Below are 24,985 nucleotides of genomic sequence, written 5' to 3' on the forward strand. Positions count from 1 at the left end.
TTTTTTTTTTTTTTTTTTTTAAATATCCATGAAATGAAGACACCTTAAAATTAAAAAAAATCTTATTGTGCAATCTCAGGCTATGCGATTTAATATTTTATGACTATTTTCCTACCTCATGTTTTGGTATTTTTGTCAACCCTGTTACTGACACAAGCTTTACTAGATACTATAGTTTAATTAGAACTCATATGCCACTGAATGATATAGGCAATAGTTCAATAAAATAATGAGGGTGACCTGTAAAATGCTTAAATTTTACACAGATAATCTTTAAAAAACAGGGTTAAACCTAATCAATGTCATCCCTGTTACCCACATGTCAAAACATGTTACTTTAAAACGTAACAGGTTGACAGTAACAGGTTTGATGATTTCAAACAAATTTGCTAATTTCTAGCTAATAGTCAAGTTCACAAACACGCATATTGTACACTTTGAAAGGATTGTACTTTTAGATATTGATTATATTAAATGTAAGCAATAATTGTTTAAATTTACATTTTAAAAATGGTAGCAGGATTGACATTGCATTATGAACCCCCCCTCCCCCCTCAGTCAAGCCTCATAAATCATCAAAAACAGAACATTACAGAGGAGTGTGAGAAACATGCTTAAGTTTAAGTGTTGGAATCCTGGTTGACAGATGATGTAACCTCCTAGAAATTGTCAGTTGAATATACATTATTTAAAAGTTTTTTTTTTTTTTATGAGGGTAACAGGTCTGACATGAAATCAGGGGACACCAATAAAATTATTTATATTTTATAGAAAAAAAATGCATACTTATGCCAAAAACAATGCTTAACAATGAGACTATTTAGAAAAATATGCAAATGTGATTTTTATATCATTTTGCCTTCATTTTGCAAATTAAAAGTCCTGCTGAATAAGAAAAAGCATAGTGAGAGACAGGCCAAAAACCTTACCCTTACCAGCATTAATGCTATTTTATATATTTTTTTTTTAAATAACATTTAACTGACTTTTTTGATGTAATATTGAGGAAAACATACATAGCATTGCTATGCTTTTAAATTGCACAATTATGTGTTGGCATATTAAATCTATGTTTGATTATTTCTTAGCAATGCAAAAGGCACTGTTTTTGTGGAATGACCCAGTAACAGAACTGATGCTCGTTGTTTTGACATAGAAAAATGGGATCGACATGCACAAGCCAGTGTCAGCCTCCTCTGTTGTAATGGCTTCAGGCTGGCCACTGCTGTTTAAACCCATGATTTGTGGCATGATATTTTAGAAGACTCCCAAAGAGAGCCCAAATATTAAGGAGAACCTTGGTCAAACACACCAGAATTGATGCTGGTCCAAGTCGTCTCACCTTCTGACGCCATCATGGACGGACCACAATCTGATAAAAAATAAAAAAAAAAACTGCTGACGACTTGATAAAATAGCAAGATCCGGTCAGGTTGCCAGACTGCAAAGCAATTTCTGGGAATCAGGATGCACAGATTTTTTTTTTCTTTTTTTTTTACACATTTAGAAATTTAAAAGCTCTTGAAAGAAAAAGATAAACAATGGATTTGCCCATGTGTGCCAGGGTTTGTGGCTTCAGATCTTCAGAGATTTGTGTTGAGACATTAGGTAGCAAGTAAACTAGACATCCATTTTGCAGTTCTTTGCTAGAATAGGGTGTAATGCGGGCCAGACTTCATGCCGTGAGTCTGGCTTTGTGAGACACTGCAAAAGGTGACATTTTCCAAAGAACTAAGTGAAATATAACCGTTGCCTTTTACGTAATTGACATATGCCAAGTAAATATTTTTAGAGCAGTGTTTCAACCTTCCATCCTGTTAAAGAAATACCAGCATTATATCTGGTCATTAACATAGTAGCACCTCGTCGCTCTCCGAGGATTCTGACGAGCTCTGCAGATATTCATAGCATCCCGCTAATGACTTTTCTGGAGATTGTCTCACGTCTTAATTACTTTGCTTTACCTGCTAGACAAGTTATCTCCCTTAATCCCCTTTACATAACTCTGACTATAGAAGATTAGCCAAAATAAGTTCCATATCTAATTAACCCTAATGCTCCCCTCAGTGGTTTTCAACTCTCATTCTTGCTTTGCATCCAAGGGTTACCCTATAAAGCCCCTTCCAAATTGTTTCCTGTTGTCATATCGATTCATTCAAATTGGAAGACTTAAATGCCTGGAGATGCTGTGTAGATTATGTGGGAGACTCTTGTTCCCCCTAAAACTCAAATGATGGCAGATGCAAGGACCAGTGTGCATTAATGACTGTGGTGTCAACTGACAACATCTGTGCGCTCTTAGAGCTTTTAGCTGCCAGGAATCTCTAGACGCCAGAGCCAAATCAGAGCCATTAGCCCTGCTTTATCAGAGCATCTCTCGACCAGAGTGGGTGGGTTTTCCAGGCCTTCATAATAATGTTCACTGTAGGATTGGAAGGTTGGGGGGGGGTTTAAATATAAAAAGGAATATTTGCTCTCAAGGTCGGTAATGTAAATTGAATAGAATAATGACTGGTTGACAGCGATGACTGGCCAAGTAGAGCAGTCCATTACTTGGCAAGTAGGTGTGATTGCTGATGTCACTGAAAATAGTGGAGATAGATCTAGTGTCTTTTCCACCTCCTAGCGAGTACAATACTCATCATTGGCTAGCAACAATTCTACAGACCTGAAATGCTTTGAACAACCCAAGGCTCATTAGAAAAATGTGCCTAGGGCATAATTTCTGCAAAATATTTTGTTCTATGTTTTGTGACACTTTCAACATTTTCAAAATGTTCAGTGAGTGGTGCTAAAAGCATGTTCAGTTTTATCTGAAACTGATGAATGTGAATGTAGCATCTTTTTATTACATTGGTTGTTGTACATATCATGGCAGTTCAGAATTGAAATTTCTGGTGAGTGGCACATTTGAAAATAATGTACTGTCTACACTAAACCTAACCAATAATTTTAACAAAAACAAACATGAGATAAAAGCCATGCCATTTAGCTGGTTTCTTCAAGTCTTTGAACAATTTGATTGTGACTCGTGTTTCACGTATCTCGTACCCAAGCTCTTTGCAAGTGCAGTGCTGTACCAGGTTGGCTAGCAAGCAAGCTTACTATGTCAGAACAGCCAAACGTATAGTGCTGTCTATGTGATTCAAACATCAAAAATGTGTTAATTTTAAAATCATGCACTATAGTAAAAATGTGTATTAATAAATAATGTGCACCTGTAATTATAATTTGTGAATAAATGAACAAAAAATGTTGGTCTTTTACTGCCACTAGTGTTAATTTCAGCTGAAAACAAACTGCAGTGATTTGTATGCATTGGCCTGTTTTTGGAAAAAAAAATGAAGGTAGAGGCATACTGTACTTTCCAATAAGTTGTCTGTGAGTACTCAAATGCTTGACTTGAGATGTTTGCCCTTGTCTGTTGTTGTTGAACTGTAACTTGGATTGGAAGAAACAATGATGTATGGTGAAAAAATAAAAGTTCCTGTCAAGATTGGAAATGGGTTATACTTTCCTGTAAGTATGCAGGTCTACTTTTTGAGACTTGGCTTGAGACTCTTGGCCAAGTCCTTTCTGAACCCTCACTAGTGTATACTTACAAATTCTCACTGAAGAAGGAACTGCAAAAATGAGCTTCGGTTTAGTGACAATCTATTTTTACACTTTTCTTCTGCGTGGCTTGAACTCCTGTAAGACTGACTAAGCATTTGTGACAGAACATTTTTTCCATGGGACGTCCAACAGCTGTTGTAGATGCCTGAGCCTGGCAGAGTTTTGTGAGATGAGGACTTGGCGATGGTTGTAGCCTTCAGATGATATCCCAACACACCGACTTCTGGGGAAATGCTGAGAGAATTTTCTCCTAGGGTGCCATGTTTCTTGACAGTGAATGTTTAGCCAGAAGCACTGGCAGACATTTAAAGTCAAGAAGGGAGCATTTTCCCTCAGCCATTTGGACCGATATTGTTGCTAGCAGAGACATATGCTGTTGAAATGCAGTTAAATCTGCAGTGTGTCAGAAGATTGTTGTGTCCATCATGGCTTGTCATTGACCAAATGAAGAGCACACAGTAATTTTACTGAAGGTTAAAATTAAGACTCTTTTAAGGTCACGTTTCACTATGCTGATCCACATATTAGCTGCTTTTTGCCATTGCCTGCCTGACTAAACAATTGGGTGCAGGATTGACCTCTTGCATTATTGCCACTCCTAAGGGCCCCAGCGTAGTAATTACAGTCCATCTCAAAATGTCAGCGAGAAGGGCAGAGCTCAGCAATGCTTTACTCCTGCAACTGTTAACTGTTCCCCTCTCTTACAAGCGCTTATTTAAAGGAATGTGCCACAAGGTGTGAAGAAGCGGATTGCGACTTCACCCACCAGTGCTAATTTACCACTGTAATGAGCATGCAGTGATGCATGATTATCAGGCAATTATATTTGGTTACCATGCAAACAGGGTGCATCATGGGACTTCATTAAAGACAGAGAAAAACAGCATCACAGAAAGAGAGCTCTGTTTTCCAAATGGCAGCCATTACTCTAACACCAGCCCTTTTGTTTCCGATTTCCATGAATATTAAAAGGCTCTCTGTTCTTATGCCTGGAGTGTCATCTGGCATTACGAATTGAGATTAAATTGCATTTACAGTCAAAAATAAATGATTATTACCATCAGATGAAGTTCTTGGAGTGTGAGTAAGAATTGATTTAATTGTTCAGATTTATCCAAGCTCCCTTAACGAAGTGAGAGGGGGCGGGTTAGATTGAGCATCCCTATGAGAGGAGAGACTAATGATCGATGACCAATGATCAACCACATTCCCGCCAGAATTCAGTGGAGTGCCTGTGTGTTAATGTCTATGCACTCTCATGCCAGAATTCAGCCTGGGTATTACCTTTATACCTGTTTTGTTTTGGTGTAGCATTTTTTTGAATATTTATCTTATTAAAATAAGCTGTGTTTAACAGTAGTTGGTTCTAATTTAAAAAATGGGACACCCTAAGGCCATGTCCACATGTACACGGGCATTTTTATAAAATTAGTTTTTCCTTCTTCTGTTTTTAAAAAAATCTCCGTCCACATGAAAACGCAAAAGCATGCTATGAAGCACTGTCAAGAGCATGCCAAGCCAACAGGTGGCGATATAATCTCAAACGCAATGTTGGCCAATCAGAAGCCTGAAAAAGTTTCCAGTAAGCGGAGATAACAGCACATGCTCCGACGTCACAAGCCAACATTTTTTGAAAATCTTCATCCTGGCAGGAGTTTTCCAAAATGTTCGGTTTCAGTGATCTGGTGCTGCGTTTGTGTGTGGACGAACGGCCAAACTGCATAGAAAAAGCTACGGTTTTGAAAATACCCGCGTTTGTGTTGACAGGGCCTAAGAAATTAATAGTGTTTTTGTGGAGAGTCATAAAAATGGCATGCACTCACAGATGAAGACTGTAGTCATAATTAATTAATTAATTATAAATGGTGCAGCATTTCACTAAATAACAGGGATAATCCTCATACTCCTGCCTGTACAGAAATCAGAGAGCCTTCTGACCGTGCATAGACAGCAACAGAACTACCACGGTCAAGGCCCAGTAACGTAGTAAGGGCATTGTTAAAATAGTCCATGTGACATCCGTGGTTCAGCTGTAATTTATGAAGCTACGAGAACACATTTTGTGTACAAAGAAACAACAACAAAAAATTATTTATTAAACAATTCTTTACAATTCTAAACAATTATATTTCAACTATGTCCTACGTTTCTGGGCCTAGGACGTGGTAGTTGCATTGCTGTGTATGCAGGATCAGAAAGCTCTCGGATTTAATCAAAAATATCTTAATTTGTGCTCTAAAGATGAACGGATATCTTACGGGTTTGAAACGAACGACATGTGGGTGAGTAATTAATTACAGAATTAGCATTTGTCGGTGAACTATCCCTTTACTAGCAGCGCAGTGTCTAACACCATTATGGTATTGGTATTTAAAGTGCACTAAGAGTAGTGATGCTAACTCTGTCTAGAGGACTACTAAATCACTCATTAAATGATCAACAGAAATGTGACATCATCATGGTACATCCAGGAATCTCTGTAGTCCTTGATAATTTGTCATCCAGAATATCCTATACCCGGAAATCTCTGTGCGATGCATGTGACTCATGATCTTAAATTACTGCAGAGCATCTCCATATATCCCAATAGTGGTTATTTATTAATTTTTTTTAAATGTGTTGTTACCGTAAACTTGCCTGCATTAAGGCTAAGGGAATTAAATCACTTCATTAACTATGAACTTGATTTCTGCAAGTAGTGAACTTGAGCCTTTAACGCTCACTTAGTTTTTCCCTCCCTATTGTCCAATGTGTGTAATGAGGTCACGTCTGTTGGAATGATGTCCATGTCTCTGGGGTGCTGTGTGTTCCGGTCGACTCTCACTAACTCTTTGCTAATACCCGGCTGTAAGTCCAAGGGACAGCCAAATTGCTGGACAAATCTGCCCTTTATGCAAAGTCAGAGCCAAGAGGAACAGACAGACAGATAGAGAGAGGGGTGGAAGGGAGGGTGAACAGATCAACTGGACATATTGTGCTCTGTGTGTGTTGAGAGGGGGTGGACGCACAGCCTGAGTCAGTATTAAAGGCCACGGTGACACCCGCGTGGAAGATTCTTACTCAATTTTCTCAGGCTAAATGTAATCAGGTCAGAGGAACAAACTGGAATCCAGAATCTTCTTTCGGTCTAAGCGGACTTATTAGTATGAGCTCAAGGTTTAATTTAATATTTCATTTGAATTTCACATCAAGCCGGATAAAAAGGATTGAAATTGACATCAGGTTGTGATATCAAGATATTGATTATGAACAATGATGCTGCATCAAATATGGACCTCTCAATCAGTTTAAGCAAAGAGCAGCTCACCAAGTCACCATTTCAGGTTTTGGTACAGAGTTGTTTTTCTTCTGGTCTTTGAAGGCCATAATTGGGCAAAACTTGTCAGTCTAAGAGCTGATGTCTCTTTCAAAACCCAAGGAAAAACCGCCTCTATGGTCAAATAAAAGTCTCTCCTGAGAGGGAACGAAAAAGAGAGACAAAAAAAGGAGACAGGCGGGGTATCCGACTCTGATCCGCACTAGGACTGAAGTGGGAGGAGGCAGCTGGCACAACACATGGCACTTAAACATCATACTGTGTGAAGAGACGGCAGCATGCAGCTCTAGGCGCAGGCATCCAGTCCGACTCTAATAAGCCCACTAGCATGTCAGAGTCACCCAGAGATCCCGGTGGGTAACAGAGCTTCCCATCTTCCCACATCCCAACACCCAGGAGTCCCAGACTGAACAGATGCCAGAGCTTCTGCATGTATCTTTCAGTCCTTAGCTCTGTTCCAAAACCTAGTCAGCTGCCTGACAGTAATCGAAATGGAACCTCATCCCTGCCAGTCATTAAAAAAAAAAAAGAAAAAAAGATCTAGCTGGTTATAGCTAGCTTCCCTGTCTGATCAGTTCACAACTATCCAAAAACGACAGATTTGTTTTGGATTGGCTTTTACAGGGAGGAAAGTAGTTTTTTGAACTGCTCTAAATAGACAGCAAATCGCTGCACCACACTTTTCATGCAATGTGCACAGGAGTCCCTTTCAAGGTTCTCTCATATTTCGTGCATGCAAGACAAACTCCTGTCTACATAAATGGGGGAATATCGCAGTCTCAAAAACTACTTGCCAAACTCAAATTTAAATAACATTTTAAATCAGCAATCAATTTGGACATTAACTTCTGCTTAAATGCTGTTGCTTACAATTTAATAGCTTCATTTTTCCTACCGATGTGCATGTGCTGTTGCAATCACGGGTCTCAGATTTCAAATTAATCTAAAGTACCTAAAAGCAGCTGCAACAATGCAAACACTTTACCAGTTGGCTCTTTCATTTAGAAGGCGGGACATGCATTGCTAGACCTGTAATATTGTGCATTGCAGTTTGTACCATTCATAGCAAAATTAGTTAACTCTTTTGGGTTGATTTCAACAGAGTTTGGCTTTAGCATGTTGCTAAACTGACACTGCAATATTTTAATAAGCATAAAAATGTAGGTATCTAGTGTCTTGTTTTAATTAGAAGTTTGCTGCAGTGCATTCTGGGATTGCCCTCTGCTCAAAGCATGCAACTTACTCTTGCATACTCTTGTGTGTGTCCATCGTATTATAAGCTTACAAGATATGTCCTTTTACTTAATGTGGCATGTGTTTTGTATGCCTGTGTCTGTGTACGTTCCATGTGATTTTTGCCAAAGAGATAAACTTAGTCTGTGCCTCTGATGTTGACGTCGACTTTGCCAGCTTTGGGAGTTGTTTTCCTGGGCGCAGATGGTAGGAACAGAGTGAAGCAGGTGCTGGGTGAGGTTCGTCTGTGTTGTGTTGTTTTTATTATCCCAGAGTTCGTCCTAAAGGCATGGCTTCCTCTGCTGTGATCACCTGGTGAACAGACGACGGGGATGATTTTCACTGGCCGTCCATGTTGCTGGAGGTGTGATTTAGTTTATCTGCCCCGCTGTGAGACACTTTACTCTGGTAAATGTCTCATCATTAAAATGTAATGAGAACTAGATTTAGGGAGTGTTGCTTGCTACTGCCACAAGGCTAATGTATCTAAATGGTTTTCAGTATGTCAATATTTGTTTGCTAATTTGTTCTGAATTATTATTTTGTTGCTCCTCTGGGTGGTTGCTAGAGTGTTGTGAAGAGGTTTTTGAGCACCTCCATTATTCACCAGGCAGAAAATTGTTTTGTACACCTGACTTTGGAGGCTGGGTTTAAAAGGATGTTTTTGAAAATATAGTGCATTTTAACTGTAAGAGATTAATATTATAATAAAATGCCTACATGCTGTTCATATTCTGTTATTTTTCATCTGAGTATTTTTATCTGAGTTCTCCTAAGACTGTGCTTTGATTGTTTGAGCTGCAGGTTGTGTATTGTGCATCTCCGTAACGGAACGGAGAAAAGTTATTACTAATATGCCAGATGGTCTCAGAAGTCTGTCATGCATTATGGTTTTGTTTATTCTTCATTATCTTTTAAACAGAATATTACTGGATGTCTGGAGACCTCTTGTTGCCTGGCCAGATATTTGCTTGGGTGATGGCATGTTTGGCGCATGAATTAAAAACAAAAACAAATAATAATAATAATAATAATAATAATAATAATAATAAAAACACCACTTACTGTGTACTGATGTTTGAACATATTAATCTTCCTTAAAAAAAAGTGCTGTGGTGGTATAGCATGGTGCAGTTACTGTATGGTGATACCATGGTTATTAATGATTACCATATGTCATGGTTTTCCATAGTACTCCAATGTACTTTCAAATAATACAAAAAAAATGTGTTAACATGGTACAATGTCCAAAAGCTATCCCATTTGATCTGCGATATTTAAGCAATATAATTGGCCATTTTCTATTGTTCTGCCATTATCCATAGCATTAAAAAAAAATGAGAGAGAGGGGAAGAAACCATTTTTCCAGCACAGCTTGACTTTTGTTTTGTTGTCTGGTTTAGTGTTTCCATTTTCATTCATAACATTTGCCAACCGGCCCCATTGTTTTCAAGCTTAAGACAACAGACAATGTGCAAAGAGACTCCCATGAGTGTTTGAAAGTTTAAAGAATGGCTTAGCCTCTCTCATTTTTCTGCATTTAACTTTAAGGGAAGTTTACTTTCAGTGGCTGAGCTCCTGCTGGAGATTAATGAACACGTTTGGTTGGGGCTGCATTGTTCCCATCAAAAATGCCCATCTACAGCGCTATGATTTATGGACAGCCGGCAGTGCATGAGCTGTAATTTGAGAGGAGTTTGTTTTTCCTCAAGAAGATGGAATTTTAAAATTCCGAGATTAATAACACCACTCTAGTCATTTTATATAGTACTGCAGGGAAGAATATAGAGGGTAGATAGGAGCGGAAGGTACAGAGCAGAAATTTTAGCCTTTGGATGCCATGTGCAATAGCTGTGAGACTAGTGTGTGTGTTCAGAGGTTTTTAGTCATTGATGTCACTTCCTGCACTAATTGTGACTATTGAATATGTGCGTAAATTCAGGATGAAATGTGCAGGTGAGTATTATATCAAAACATTTGATCAGCAGTTGCTGAATATTCATCTTGAGTAGGTCAGCTTCTGATCCTTATTTTCTTCCTCTGCTTTGATATGCTGTGCAGTTCACATAGTTGAATTAACGCAGTGCACATTATCATAGGAAAGACAAATCTCAAATGAGATCTCTATGATATCTTCATTTTTTTCTTTTTTTTAATGAGAATAATGGAGAGCAAATGGAGAGTTTTTTTTTTTTTTAGGCTCCGGCTTCATATGTTTCTTTTGAGAAAAAAGGTGGAGTCTTAGATGTGTTTCCTTTAGAGTCTCTGAAGATCTCAGTGTCTCAAAATGAGCTCAGAGGGATTTTCTTTCCACCAGCACAAGCAATATATTAACCTCAAAAGCCAGTTTTGTGCCCTGGGCCATTGAACGGGCCCTGATACCCCCATCGGGGTGTTTGTGGAGTCATGGGTCTTGGTTGTAATGTATGATACATGTGTGTGTATATATATATATATACAGTGGGTACGGAAAGTATTCAGACCCCCTTAAATTTTTCACTCTTTGTTATATTGCAGCCATTTGCTAAACTCATTTAAGTTAATTTTTTTTCATTCTCTGAGCAATAACATTTTATATACAATTCCATATCACACTGGTTTTGAGAGGAACTCTCATGGAAATACATGGCACAGAACAGAATGCAGTATCACTTAGTATTCATGTCATTGTTTCAAATAATGTTTCATGTTTAGGCTAATTAAATATATTACGCTGTTCACTTTATCTGTCAGCTCAGTACCACTCTTTTTTGAACAAAACTGCAGATTTAAGAGTATTACACACAAACGACTCAAGAGAGAGGAAATCTTTGATGTCCCTGACACGCCATGAAATGAGACAAACCATGCAGCAATGAATCTTCAGCTGTTTTATGTTTATTGCACCTTTAGGCCAGACACTCGAGCTGGAGAAGTAACAAGCAAAGCTCAGTGGCTCCTTACAAGACAGTGAAACAAGAGCAACGTTTGAAGTCTGTGGCCATGCATCATGTATTACTGTAGCTTACCAAATACATTCTTAATTCTGTGCCCCTTGCTTACCTATCAAGAAAGATGCAGTCACGCTAAAGCATGACAGTTCAATTGATGGTCAACGGCAACTACTAATCAGGCTTGTACAGCTCCTATTTACATGCATGGGGAAATACCAACACCTCCGAAAGTTTACTAACTTTCACTTGTCAAATCACTATAAAATCTGACAAATTTAGCATGCTAGCATGAAGATCAACAGGTTGATGAAGTAGGACATTGTCACAGATGAACATCCCTTTTCTGGGTGTCCAACACTGATCTTGAAGGGTCACTGTCTTGCCTAATCGTAATGAAACAAACTTGAACCAGCTAATCAAGGTCTACAGGATTACTAGAAACTTCCAGGCAAGTGTGTTTGAGCAGCCTTCTGCTAAACTCTACAGGACAGTGGTCATTCAGTAGCAGGTTTGGACACCCCTCTTCTTATTTGTGGGTGCCCAGTCCTGCTCCCGGAGTTTAGTTCCAACTTGCACCAACACACCTGTATGGGCATTTCCAGCACTCTTCAAGACTTTGTTTACATGGTACAGGTGTATTTAATTGGTGTCATACCTAAACATTGCAGGACATTGACCTCCAGAAACAGGAATGGGCACCCCTGTTCAAGTATAACTGGGTTCCTAAAGATTTTAGCTCTAACCAACTCCAACAAACTTGCCTAGAAGATTCTAGTGAGTTTAAAGACATTAAGCTTGTTCCAGATGCATCAGCACTGCGCAAAACCGATCAGTGTATGACATCAAAGTCATCACTGCTGATGCATCTCGAACAAGCCTAGCAACACAGAACTTCAGGTGTGTTGAATTAGTGTTGGAGCTATACTCTGCAGGATAGTGACCCTACATGAACAAGTTTGGAAACCTGGGCATAGGACTTCAACGACATTCTTGTCAACCTATCTGTGCCCTCTGATTTCAGAGGTAATTAATGGTTAGGGTTTGGGTTGAGTTAGGGTTAGGACAGCAGTGTTGTTCCAGGTCCAAGAAAAAATATGTTGATTTAGGAGCACCTGCTTTATGGAAAATCCTGGTGACCACTATCCTTCAGAGTTTGTTTATAACCCTATTAAAACACACCTGAACCAGCAAATTAAGGTCTTCGGGATTTCTAGAATCTTCCTGGCAAGTGTGTTGGGCAGGTTGGAGATAAACTATAGGGCCCAGTTTCACAAACGGGGCTTACCTTAAGTCAGGACTAGGCCTTATGCCGAGTTCACACTGCACGATTTTAGCCCGATTTTTCACTCGCCGACAGGTTTTGTGAAATCGCCGACAAATGCCAGACATCGGAGGCAAATCGGTGCACGTTCGCGCAAGTGACAATCACGCAGTGTGAATGATCAAAGACGCGATCTGAGGGAATCACCGATGCGTCGCCGACGCCCGCGAAATATTTGGCATGCTAAATATCTAGAGCTGTCGGCGATTCACAATCTCGCTGTGTGCAATGGTTTCTGACTGAAAACTACATCGGCGATGACCTACAGCCAATCAGAGACCAAGATACAGGCAGAGTTGACGGCGATTCTTCCTATTGTGAAGTCATGCAGTGTGAAACCCCCTGTCGCCGATCCATCATGCAATGTGAACACAGCAGCAACTGAATGCTACCCCAGATAGTCACGCAGTGTGAAAACAACGGCGATCCAACGATGAAAATCGTGCAGTGTGAACTCGGCATTAGTTAAATTAAGATATTTATGCAGCTTTTATAAAAAAATGCCTTAGAAAATGTTTTTACAGTTGTGCATCTTAAGACAGAACAATGGCACTGACATATTTTAAGAGCAAGATATTTTCAGTTGAGACAGCTCAAACATGCATTTTAGTCTGGGACTAGCCTTAAGCCTTATCTGTGAAACCGGGGCTAGGAGTCCTCTAGGAGCAGGATTAGTCACCCCTGTCCTACAGCCTCCTGGAATGCTCCCATCAATTTTCAGATTGGTGTCTCCTCATAGAGTCTTGAGCAGTTAGTTCATTGTTGAAATGGTTGTAATTTTAGAATAGTTCATGGTGGGAAAATTTGGAATTCTGATGTTTCTCTCTTGTCCTTTCTCTTCCAGGGTGGTCTGATTGCTCTTCTGTTACTTATCCTACTCTTCACGCTGGTACTCTACACCCGTCAGCGCTGGTGCAGGCGTCGTCGTGCCCCTCAGAAGAGTGCAAGCACTGAGGCCACACATGAGATTCACTACATCCCTTCTGTTCTTTTGGGTCCTCCGCAGAGCAGGGACAGCTTCCGTGGGCCCAGACCCCTCCAGCACAGCTCCGTCATCGGTATGCCTATCCGTGAGACGCCCATCCTCGACGACTGTGACTGTGAAGAGGACGAGCAGCCTGGACATCTGCTAGATGGGAAAGCACATCTAGAAGATGATTTGTGCAGCCAGGGGACCCACAGCGTGGATAGCCTTGGGAAAGGGATGGGAGAGGCCAACCACAAACACAGTCTGGATAAGAGAGGTGAGAGCTTCATCATTACTGTGGCACTGTCTGTTGTATATAAGTTACAAAATATATATTTATGAGAATAGATGTGGACAGTTGAGATGTTTAGATCTGATTTGAGCATATCTAGGGGGTTGATGTGAAGTCACCTGCCAACCGTAGGCTAATTATAGCCATTGACCTGAATTCATTGTAAGACATAGACTGAGAGAACCAGGCAGGAGAGAGGGAGCCATTGACTCTTAGTTGATGAGTTGATTAGATTTCCAGGAGAGAACAGTCAAGGCCAAAGTGTCTGATTACAAGACGTATATTCAATATGGACTTAACAAGTTCTGTCTTTGGTTTTGAATAGTGCTTTCCAGATCTACCATTCGTTTGTTCATTCATTTAATAATATATGGATATTGTTTTATCTATCTATTCTCTGTGTTCAGTAAGTATAGAATGCCACATTTAATAGTTAGCCTGCAGTGATATTTTTTATGGTAAAGCAAAACATCACTTTATTACTGTACAAACAAAACATTATTTGTCTTGTTTATAAATGTCGCTGCTTCCGAGAATTGTACCCAGTTTGATTTGTCAGTAACAGAGACATATGAGTTGCTTAACAACATGGATTAAATGCATTTTGCATTTTATTTAGTCATTAGTTGTGATTACTGTCTTGATGCACTGTAATTCATAACAGAGTCCTCAGTGTCATTGGGGGAAAAAAAAAAAAAAAACCTTAGGACTGAGGGCTGATTAAAGCTGATGAGGGTGCTTGAATCATCAAATCTGGCCTCATGTTAAGTAGATCACAAATGGTAGAAAGGTCACGTTGATGGGGTAACGCCTTCAACTCTACATTGGTTTCATTTAAGTATGAAATGAGCTTTTCTTGTGCATTTTAAACAGTTAAATATTCTCCATTTATCAATGGGTGACCTCAGCAACTGCTGAATTAATCAATCCTAAGATAGAAGAGATGTAGAAATATGATGATGTGATATTTAAGGAGGGTCTGAAATTGTTATTTCTGTTTCTGTAAGCTTGTATGGCAGCTGGTAAATTGCTACAATGAAGTCAAGTTAATTAGTTAACACACCATTCATAATAAATTAATGAGTGAATAAATGAATGAATGACTAAATAAATCAGGATGAAAATAATATTATATGTTAAGATAATATATGCTGATACCCCACCATTTATTAGTGAAAAATACATTTGCAAGAATCCCTGACTTTACATTTGCTTTATGTTTATTTTTACTTGTTTTATGATGTTGTTGAGCTAATGTTTATTGTGTTATTTTAGTGTCATATCTGTTACCCTATGGGTGTTTTTGTCTTTGTGCTGTCTGTACATGTTTATTAGCCAGTTCTTGGAAAGGCCATTATTGCTGAACTTTAATTATATTATTTTAATTAACCACCTGTATTGTTATAATGGTTATCCATTTATTGTAAAGTACAAAACAGATTGTAATTGTTAAAATACATTATTAGCCTACATTAATATAAACATCAACATGCCCAATATCCAATACACAGGTGCCTTCTTATAATTCCTGAAACATTGTGAATTTCTGGCAGCAAAGCTGGCAGTTTTTCACTGTAAATTGAGCAGGATTTGTCTTACTGTGTGTGTTGTTCTTTGTGTGTCTCTAATTGCCCACGGATGCACCTGGATTTAAGTGGAGGACAATCATTGTATTTGTATTCTTGCGTTAATGCATAGTCTATAATGTAATGTTTTGGATAAGATCTGTTGTTTACTTTATTTAAGTGTGCAGCACAATTTAATTGGCTCTTGCAGTCTGGAGCCCATGGCGCTGATATTGGCGCGTGTCTGTGGATGAAGGATGAGGATCCATCTGAGTGATGTTGACAAACAGAAGGAGGTAGAGGCTGAATAAATAATTAAGCACATTTTCCTGGCATCAGGCCCACACTTGCTCCAGGACTTCCATATTGGATCCAGCTCTCCAGCTTTCATTATTATTCCAATTAATTCAGCGTAATATATAAGTGGGGACCATACATACAAATGTGTCCCTAAATTTGGAAAAATAAATCAGATCAACAAATCGCAGGGGAGCAGTTTTGTTTTTGTTTAGTTTTTTTTGTTTTTTTTGGACGAATAGCACAGTAATGAGCCCTTTGTAAAGGATCCTCTAATTTCTTACAGCACATAAATAGTAAAAAAAAAAAAACATGTTGAACAACATGTGTTTGAATGTGCACTTGCAGAATAATTCAAATCTTCATAATAAAATTAAAAATTGTAGATAATACGCTTTCATGACTGTTTCCTAAAACACTGTTTCCTCGTACACTTCTAAGTTCACTTTCACAAGAATTACTGATACTTTTTTTTAATAATCATGTTTTAAATAAATTTTTGTTGCATTTTAAAAACATGTGTTGACTAACTAAAGCACAAGTATTGTATTACAATTTTATCAGTGATGTTAACTTTAAATGTAATATTGAATAACACATTTTAAATGTTGTTGTTTTTTACTTCATCATACACGACATACACGTTTCATTAGAAATTGTATTAAAGTACATTTTAGTTTTCCATAAATGCTTGTCAGTACATCTAGCAGTACTTTAACCATATTCCAAAGACACTGGATTTATAACATCACACATATAGATGTATTTAAGTCCTACTATAGCACTTTTTCATTTAACCACACTGTCTGAAAACAGTTAGTTAACACTTAAGTATATTATTTATCTAAGTTGTGCTTAAAAGTATGCTAAAGTGTACTTCTTTTTCACAATGGATATTAAACAGATTAATGGCTAAAAGCCTATGTTGCACTTTTAGACAATATATAAAGGCAGCTTTTTAACTTTGAGGTTGAGATTTGTCACTATATAATGCTAAATAGTAAATTTTGGCATAAAACCCTTCTGTATATGCTGCAACACCCACCATAACGTACCCAGTTTTTATATTTTCTTCAAAAAAAGTCAATTTTTTTCTTGTAATATGGAACAACAGCTAAAGCGGTGGTCTGTTTGTGTTTTGTTGGCCCCTCATGAGAGTGACAATATTTCTGCTTTCATAAAGTCAGCCTTCAGTTAATCACTGCACATAAATTATTGTCCACTGAACAATAAATGGACATGCCACACTAGTGTAATGCGGTCAGCTCAGTCAGAGAGGGGGCTTCTCTCTGCGGACAGAGGGGAGTCATTTGGCTGTTCACAGCTTCACTTCTGCATAATTGATTATGTGGGATATGAGTCTGTCCAGTGAGTTTTATCCCGGAATAATCAAGCTTCACTGTCAGTCATTTCACGGCTGGAGAGGAAGTGGAGAGGTAGCAGTGACTGATTGTCGCTTACAGCTGCATTCATGCATTTTCAATTTATTCATATACACTTTAACCTAATTTTAGTTGCCAATAAACTGAATTGTTTTGGATTTTAAACAGTTCAGGCACCAGTTTTATGAAAAACGACCCAACGGTGAGCGAAATAACAGCAAATAATAGAGAAAATTTTGCCAAGTCATGTAAATATTTTACCCAGCTGAATAAATGATGGCTGTCTTCTTGTTCTCCTGCTCGGCTCTATGGTCTGCAGGCAGACGGCCGGCCTGTTAAATTAAATGTTCCTGAACGCTGCGATGGGTCGTCAACCTCTCACTGCGCATGAGGCAAAGACCACAATTACCATCAAATCATATTTACCGTTCATCAAAGAGAGAGAGAGAGAGCGAGAGAGAGAGAGAGAGAGAGAGAGGGAGAGCACCACTGACAACATTGAGATGAAGATGTGCTCAGTGTGTGTGTGTGTGTGTGTGTGTGCATATGCTTTGCCTGAAAAACAACGACTAAATGAATGCATGTCTTGATCTTGGAAATGTTGTGCTTCATGAAAACAAACACAGCGTCCTCTGGAAAAAAAAAAGGTGCTTAGTTAGCAAAAATTTGTCCTTAGAACGTTTTGCTAACATTCCCATTAAGTTTAAGATGTTTTTTTTTTTTTTTTTTTATATTCTCTAAATGCTTAAAACACCCAGTTTTTATTTTATAATTTTTTTTTTTATGGTAAGGTAACATTTCATATTATAATTTTGCAAACATTAGGGTTAGTGTTAGGGTTTATTACACATTTTACATGTTTACATTATATTTATGTAATAGTTATGGTCCATTTATTACCTGTTAACCAGTTCTTGGGCATAAACTTGAAAATACAGTTTATTATTATAAAAAAAAAAAAAATACTAAATTTACAAAAGTAGATTTTTTTTTATGACATATATATTTTCCAAAACATGTTTTACTCTAAAACATAAAATGTATCTAAAATCAAGCCCATTAATCATTAACAATTAACCATTAACAAGCTGTCTTCCAAGTTTGAAGTTTATATCTCAAAAATTAATTTTCAACAATATTTTGTTTGGGTGCAGTACCAAATATCTCCACTAGATTAAATTTGCTGACATTTTTGACAATGAGTCAAGTGTGACTATTATTTTATTTTTGAAATCATATCCATGATTTAAAACTTCCTTACAGGAAGTTCAAGGTCCCGGTATGGAACAAGCTAAAGGCAGGGTGTAGATTCTCCATAGAAATGCCAACAAATATAAACAAGAAAGACATACGTTCAGATATACAGAAACACGCTTAACCCTCTGATGTTGTTCAGGTTGTTTTTTTGTTTTTTTTTCATCTGAATGGTAAAAAAAAAAAAAAACATACTGAACAGCATCAGAGGGTTAAGCATTTTTCTGTATATCTGACTGTATGTCTTTTTTGTTTATATTTGTTGGCATTTCTGTAGGAAATCTACCCCCTGCCTTTAGCTTGTTCCATACCGGGACCTTGAACTTCCTGTAAGGATCAGAACAGCCTGGGGTCTTTAATACAGAGTCGCCCAGCAGAAGGAACCCCCTCCCGGTGGCTCTAAATCCTCTGAAACTGGCAACACGGGCAGGGGGCACCGCTGGACGGATCCGATAGCAGATGTCCTGCGTGGAAATACTGGCCTTGTTTCAGGGTTCAGTAGCCGCTTACAGTGACAGCATCAGATATGTGTTAACCGCTGTGAGAAGGGACCAGCAGAGAGGAGAGCTGAAATGAGACCTCAGGTTTTTCTGAGAGGAAGTGATGGCCTTTGCTCCCACCCTCATTCTGGTCAGACAGATACTCATGTCCTGTGTGTTTGTATGTGTGTTTTGCTGTGTGTTTTGCTGTGTTGTTCTGCAGGTAGGGCTGTTAGGGGCTTTGTAAGCTCTGGATGTGCTCAGGGTGTCAAACACAAAAACACACCTCACTTTTATTAGATAGAGACATGAGGGCTTTCGCACACACATACCGGCAAACACTGATACCCGTATGAACACTGTTTCTCAGATATGAAGTGTTAAAACTCATACATGCAAAACAAATTGTCAGTGATCTTTTTTTCCTTGTTTTACAGAAAAAAATAATTCAATGATAAGCAAAAATGTGTAATACTTTAAGGCCTCTTTTTGTAGAGAATATATATTAAATATAAGTGTGCTTTGTGTCACTGGCAGGTTTTTCTTTAATTTATTTGAAGCATATATGTGAAAAAAAATAATCTGCCTTAAAGCAAAAAAACTAAAGGTTTTGGTAAATCATAACTGACATTAATAGTCTAATCGTGACAGAAAATGTAAAAGTTATGAGAGAAAAAAAAATCAAACTCTTCCATTAAAAGTCAGATAAAATGTTATGAGTTATGACAAGTCAAAATTATGAGATAAAACGTCAGTTATTGTATGGCAAAAAGTCAGAATTATGAGATAAAAAGCAATAGTTGTGACAAGTCAAAATTAAGAGATAAAAAGTTGAAAGGATGGCATAAAAGGACAAATTATGAGATAACAGGACAGTTTTACTAAGCACGGCAAAATAGCGTGAGAGCACAGATGCAACATCTAATTTACATATGGACCAATGCAATATACCAAGCGCAGCGCAAACTAGCGTAGTTGCAAATAAAGAATAAAGAAATAAAGAAGCCACAGTACATTGAAAATAAACAGAGGCCAAAAAATTAAGGTTTCAAGAAGTTTTGATAGACCTGATATTGCGTGACTCCTAGTTGGGTGCTCCAAGTCGTCTTTTATTTCCTGAAGCAAATTAAATATAACATGTCCTGGCAAACTATATGTTTGGATAATGTGTTTCTCTGGCATTCCAAATAAATTAAAATGTGTGGAAAAAATCCTCTCCCTTCTACCACGCACTCTCTGTTCTCTGTGGTGCCTCCTCCAGCAAAAATAATTGCAGCCATTTCAAGCGCAAAATAGTTTTAAGACATGCTTTATTTGGGCGTTAAATAATGGTGCAAATGGCAGTAATTTGACGAGGTTAAATGCTAGTAAAACGCGTTGCGTGATTCATTTGAATACTCTCCTCCCATAAATTTTGCGTTTGAAAGGGAAACTCCTACAAATGCATATTCAATAAGGCCAGGCGCAAAAATAACTGTGTCTGTGCCTTTTCAGCGCTAATTTGTCACTGTATGTCTTTGGTAAAACCTGACAGTACTATTTTATTGCCAAAAGACGGTTTACACTGGTGCAAGCTGTTAGTAAAACTGGCCCAAGATGTCATAGTTTTGGCCAAAAGTTGAAATTCAGAGATAAAAAAAGTCTGTTATGAACAAAAGTCATAATTATGAGATAAAAATTAATTGATGAAAAAAAGTCAAAAAACATTTTTTTTTGCATTGCTACCATATATTCAGACAAAATGTTTCTCTTTTTAGACCTAATGACTTGTTACTCACATGTCTCTCATTTTGGAGTCCAAGTTAAGCCTCAAATCAGTTGCTTACAGGCCTTGAGTCATGTGTGTGTGCGCGCGTTTTTGTGACAAATGAGGACATAAATTTGTATAATGACAAAGTTATGACATAGGTATTACAAGGAGAAGGTGACTTTTCAGGACATTACCCCATGTCCCCACTTTTCAAATCCTGCATTCCCTACTTAATAGGGGAAGAATGTCCCTGCAAGGATAGTAAAACCAGTAAATGTTGACCTTGTGGGGGCATTTATTTATTTATTCATTTGTTTGCTTGGTCCCCATGAGGAAAACTGCTTATATATTGTATAGAATTATGTTTTTTTTTTTTTTTTTGGAACATTTAAAAATTCAGAAAATTACAGTAAGACCAGGAACATGTATAGACGAAGCAAACTGGGTTATTTCTGGGTTCATGTTGACTTTAAAAATGACATTTATACAGTTTTTTATTGATCCCAGTAGACAACAACACTGCTTCCTATGCAAAAGCTCTTAAACCAAGCAGAAATGCTTTAGAAATCAAGCATCAGCACACTTGTCAGTAGAAAACATCACACTTAAATCACATGGTGCATGTAAAAATGCAGAAAGTTTTGTGTGAGAGGTAGGTATAAAATCCATTACATCTACGAGATTTCCCTATAAAACATGTAAACCCAGCGTGTGCATGTGTGTGTCCTCAGTGCCATTCCACTCTCAGACACAAGTTTCTATCTTCCTACACACACACACACACACACACACACACACACTACACAACAGCAGCCCTGTGGATAAGCACAAATCAGATGTAATCTGTTGCACTGCCATCACTGTAAACTATTAGTGTGTTTCTCTTGTTGTCGCTTTTATGAGTGAGAACCATATGGCAGGCTGGGACTTGTGTGAATAGATATTTGCAAGAGAATATATTATAAAAACACTACTATCACCATTGGTCTATTGATGCAGGCATTTATTTATTCATTTATTTACTTACATGCACACACAGTATACTGTAGTTAGTCAGGTCTGCTGCCTGACTCAAGCCTGATGGAACCTCTAGTCCATTCATATTGGACAGCAAGCCAATTTTTATCTTTATTGCAGAATGCTTTCTTTTATCTGACATATGGACTCGTGAATGAAAACTGTCTTTTGGTTGTGGCTGGTGTGAGGCTGATAATTGCTCTCAGCCGGAGCGTTTGGCTAATGCTGCGAACACTGAGAAGCACTCAGAAATGGGTCATCGTCTATACACGCAGAGAAAGATCTATTTAGTAATGTTTGTTAGTCTGTTGTCTAAGCAATGTGGAGCTGGGCATTAATGGCGTTGTAAACGTATAGTTGGGCGTAATCGATCAGCATGGCAGTAAGTTTGCTGCACTGTAAAAAATTATCGTGAATTTAACGGTAAACGACTGTAAAAATGCTACAGTAAAAACCTGTTAAATGGTTAACGGTAAGTTCCCCTACTATATACGGTGAAAAACTGTATTGGACATTGCATTCAATTTTACGATAGTATACCGTTTTTGGAAGAAAAATTATGTATAATTTACAGTGAATAACCATAAATTGAAATTCCCAGAATTCCCTGTTGTTGTTTTTTTTAAGTGTTTTTTTTTCTTATCAGTTTTGTACTTTAGGGTTGTATGTTGCATCTAATGTTGTTAAATTAATTTTATTGCATTATTTCAGTTTCGTGTGGGTCACCATGACGGTGTTTAGTGTTTATGTGAATGACACTGTGCACCTTCTATATATGTTAATATTTCAAAGCTGCTTGTGATGGGCTTTGGTTCATCATGTGACTTTCTCATCACTGCCTGCTTTTGGTGGTTATCAGTGTATTACAAAGGTACAAAACAGATTTCAGTACTTCAATAGGTTTGTATATTAACATTATATGAGTTAATGAAAGTATGGTATTTAAATGTAAAAACAGGAATATTGTTAAATATTAATACCATTTAAAATAACTGTTTTCTTAGTGAATATATTGTAAAATGTAATTTATTGCTATGATCAAAGCTGAACTTTCTGCTTAATTACTCCAGTCTTCAATGATGCCAATGTATTCCCTCAGCACTCTCATACTTCATTTATTCGCAAGAAACTAATGTAGTGACATGCTTAAGTTCAGGGAACTTGATGACCAAATGAAACTAAATTTCAAATAATCCCCAGCTTTTGCAAAATCATGGTGTAAACACTCACCCATGCCTGGCTGACTGTGCAGAAGTTTTATTTATTGCTTTCTCTCAATGAAAGTGCCACTCATGAATGCTTTAATGCTCGGTGTTGGTGTGTATATATATGTAGGCGAGTGTTTGTTTGGCTCTGTTTAAGCATGTGGACGCCTCTGTCACAGCGCTTGTGTCTCACTTGTGTTTGCCGCAGACAGATTAGCCTTCCACCAACAATCACTTTAGAAATAAATTATTTCCGCTGCGGCTCTGCAGCATAGCTGGAAGCCAGAAACCACTGACAGCCGCCTTTAAATGACAGATGAATAGACGGGTTTTACATGGAAGATGCAACACAGATATACTCTCACAACATTATCCTGTTCGGTCTCCTGCTTTAAATATGATATATGCACAGAGCGTCAATCCTCCTCCAGCTCTTTATCAATTACCTGTGACGACTTCCTTCCCACATTCGCTTTCTGCTCTGAATTTATCTGCAGGCTGCTCTCGCTCAGAACTTCTGCAGGTTCAAATTATTATTAGTCTGGCACGTGACACCTGTTGCTGGGCAGCTGTGGTATGGTTAAAGCAAAGGGTCAACGGTCACAGACTTTACATAGTTATGTCATTATCACCATTAGACAGTTCTGAAGTGCTGAAAACTATTGTTCTGTTGCTGTATGTCATAAGCAGTGCACATTAAGCCGTTCAGGATTGTTCAAGAAATTATTTATGCAATTCCGTGATTCTACAGATGCAAAAATAGCATACTTCAATTTAAAGGAAACTTATTTCCCTTAGGAAAGAAAAATCGGCAAATGGGATCTTGTTAATATCTCCGATCTTTCTTCCAGATAGCAGTAATGTGAACTGTTGAGCAAATGCAGACTTTTGTTGAAATTTCATGCTTAGATTTTTCTCCTGAGAAAAGGACACAAGTTTCTGGTCTTCCCTTAAATTTCCGAAGAGATCTAACAATTTCTCAAATTCAGTTAACTAAAAACTAAAACAAACAAACAAACAATTACATACAATGTAATACAATACAATAAAGTATAAAATAAACTTTTTTTTAAGTTGTTTTTTTTTAAGTAGTATATATATATATATATATATGTGTGTGTGTGTGTGTGTGTGTGTGTGTGTATATCAATCAGAATCAGTGGCAGAAAAAGAGAAACAAATAGAGACATAATTAGCGTAGCTGCTGTTCCAACCAAGCAAAATTGATTTGTTTAACCCAAACTAAAGAATAATAATGTGCATTTGATCAGATATAACTGCAGTACAAGATTATGAAATGCATTATTTGAATTCTTGGCCAAAGAGATGTTTCTTTAATCTAGGTTTAAACAGAGAGAGTGTGTCTGAACCCCACACGTTATATGGAAGGCTATTCCAGAGTTTTGGAGCCAAATGCGAAAAAGCTCTACTCCTTTAGTGGACTTTGCTACCCTAGGTACTACCAAAAGTCCAGAGTTTTGTGACCTTAGGGAGCATGATGGATTGTAGCGAGGTAGAAGACGTTAGGTACGCAGAAGCTAAACCATTAAGGGCCTTTTAGGTAAGTAATAATATTTTGTAACTGATACGGAACTTAAGAGGTATCCAGTGCAGAGACTGTAAAATTGGGGTAATATGATCATATTTTCTTGACCTGGTAAGGACTCTAGCCGCTGCATTTTGGACCACCTGTAGCTTGTTTATTGAAGATGCAGGACAACCACCTAGCAGTGAATTATTATAGTCCAGTCTAGAGGTCAGGAATGCATGAACTAGCTTTTCTGCATCCGAAATAGGTAACATATTTTGTAGCTTAGCAATGTTTCTAAGATGGAAGAATGCTGTTTTTGTAACATGGGAAATATGATTTTCAAAAGTCAAGTTGCTGTCTAATATAACACCCAGCTTTTTGACTCTAGAAGAAGTAACAGTACATCGGTCTAGTTGCAAATTGTAATCCAAGAGATTCTGTGTACTGTTTTTTGGTCCAAAAGTCCTACTGTACACCGTTCTGACGTTTCTCACTTGACACACTTGCTAGTCAGTCCTGTCTGAGTGCTAAATAAGCTTTTGTTCTGTTTCGAGAGTGACAGTGGTGTCCAATAACCACACACACTGTTTAACCAGCCTGGTCTCATGTTTATACGTAGGTATTAATACGTAACATTTACAAGCACAAAACATACACTTTTGTACATTTTTATTAATGCTAAAACATACAATTTAGACGCATTTCAATGTTTAAAACGTTATAAAATAGCGAATATGCATTTTTATAATTTTATTAATATGCAATTTAGATTTTTAGACCCCTTAACCTACCCCCAAACCTAAACCTACCCATTTTATAGCGAATATG

The 24,985-nt window shown here is 37.8% G+C and overlaps 1 protein-coding gene across 1 annotated transcript in view; it reads left to right on the forward strand.

The window, feature by feature from the left end:
- astn2 (astrotactin 2) overlaps positions 1 to 24,985 on the forward strand; it is a 539,680-nt gene that overhangs the window by 144,168 nt on the left and 370,527 nt on the right. The window contains exon 3 of the mRNA XM_016552240.1: positions 13,263 to 13,662. Coding sequence (XP_016407726.1) covers positions 13,263 to 13,662 — 400 coding nt within the window. The remainder of the gene's footprint in view (positions 1 to 13,262; positions 13,663 to 24,985) is intronic.

This window comes from Sinocyclocheilus rhinocerous, unplaced genomic scaffold (assembly GCF_001515625.1).
Source record: "Sinocyclocheilus rhinocerous isolate Xijiao unplaced genomic scaffold, SAMN03320098_v1.1 scaffold285, whole genome shotgun sequence".
Lineage (NCBI taxonomy): Eukaryota > Metazoa > Chordata > Actinopteri > Cypriniformes > Cyprinidae > Sinocyclocheilus > Sinocyclocheilus rhinocerous.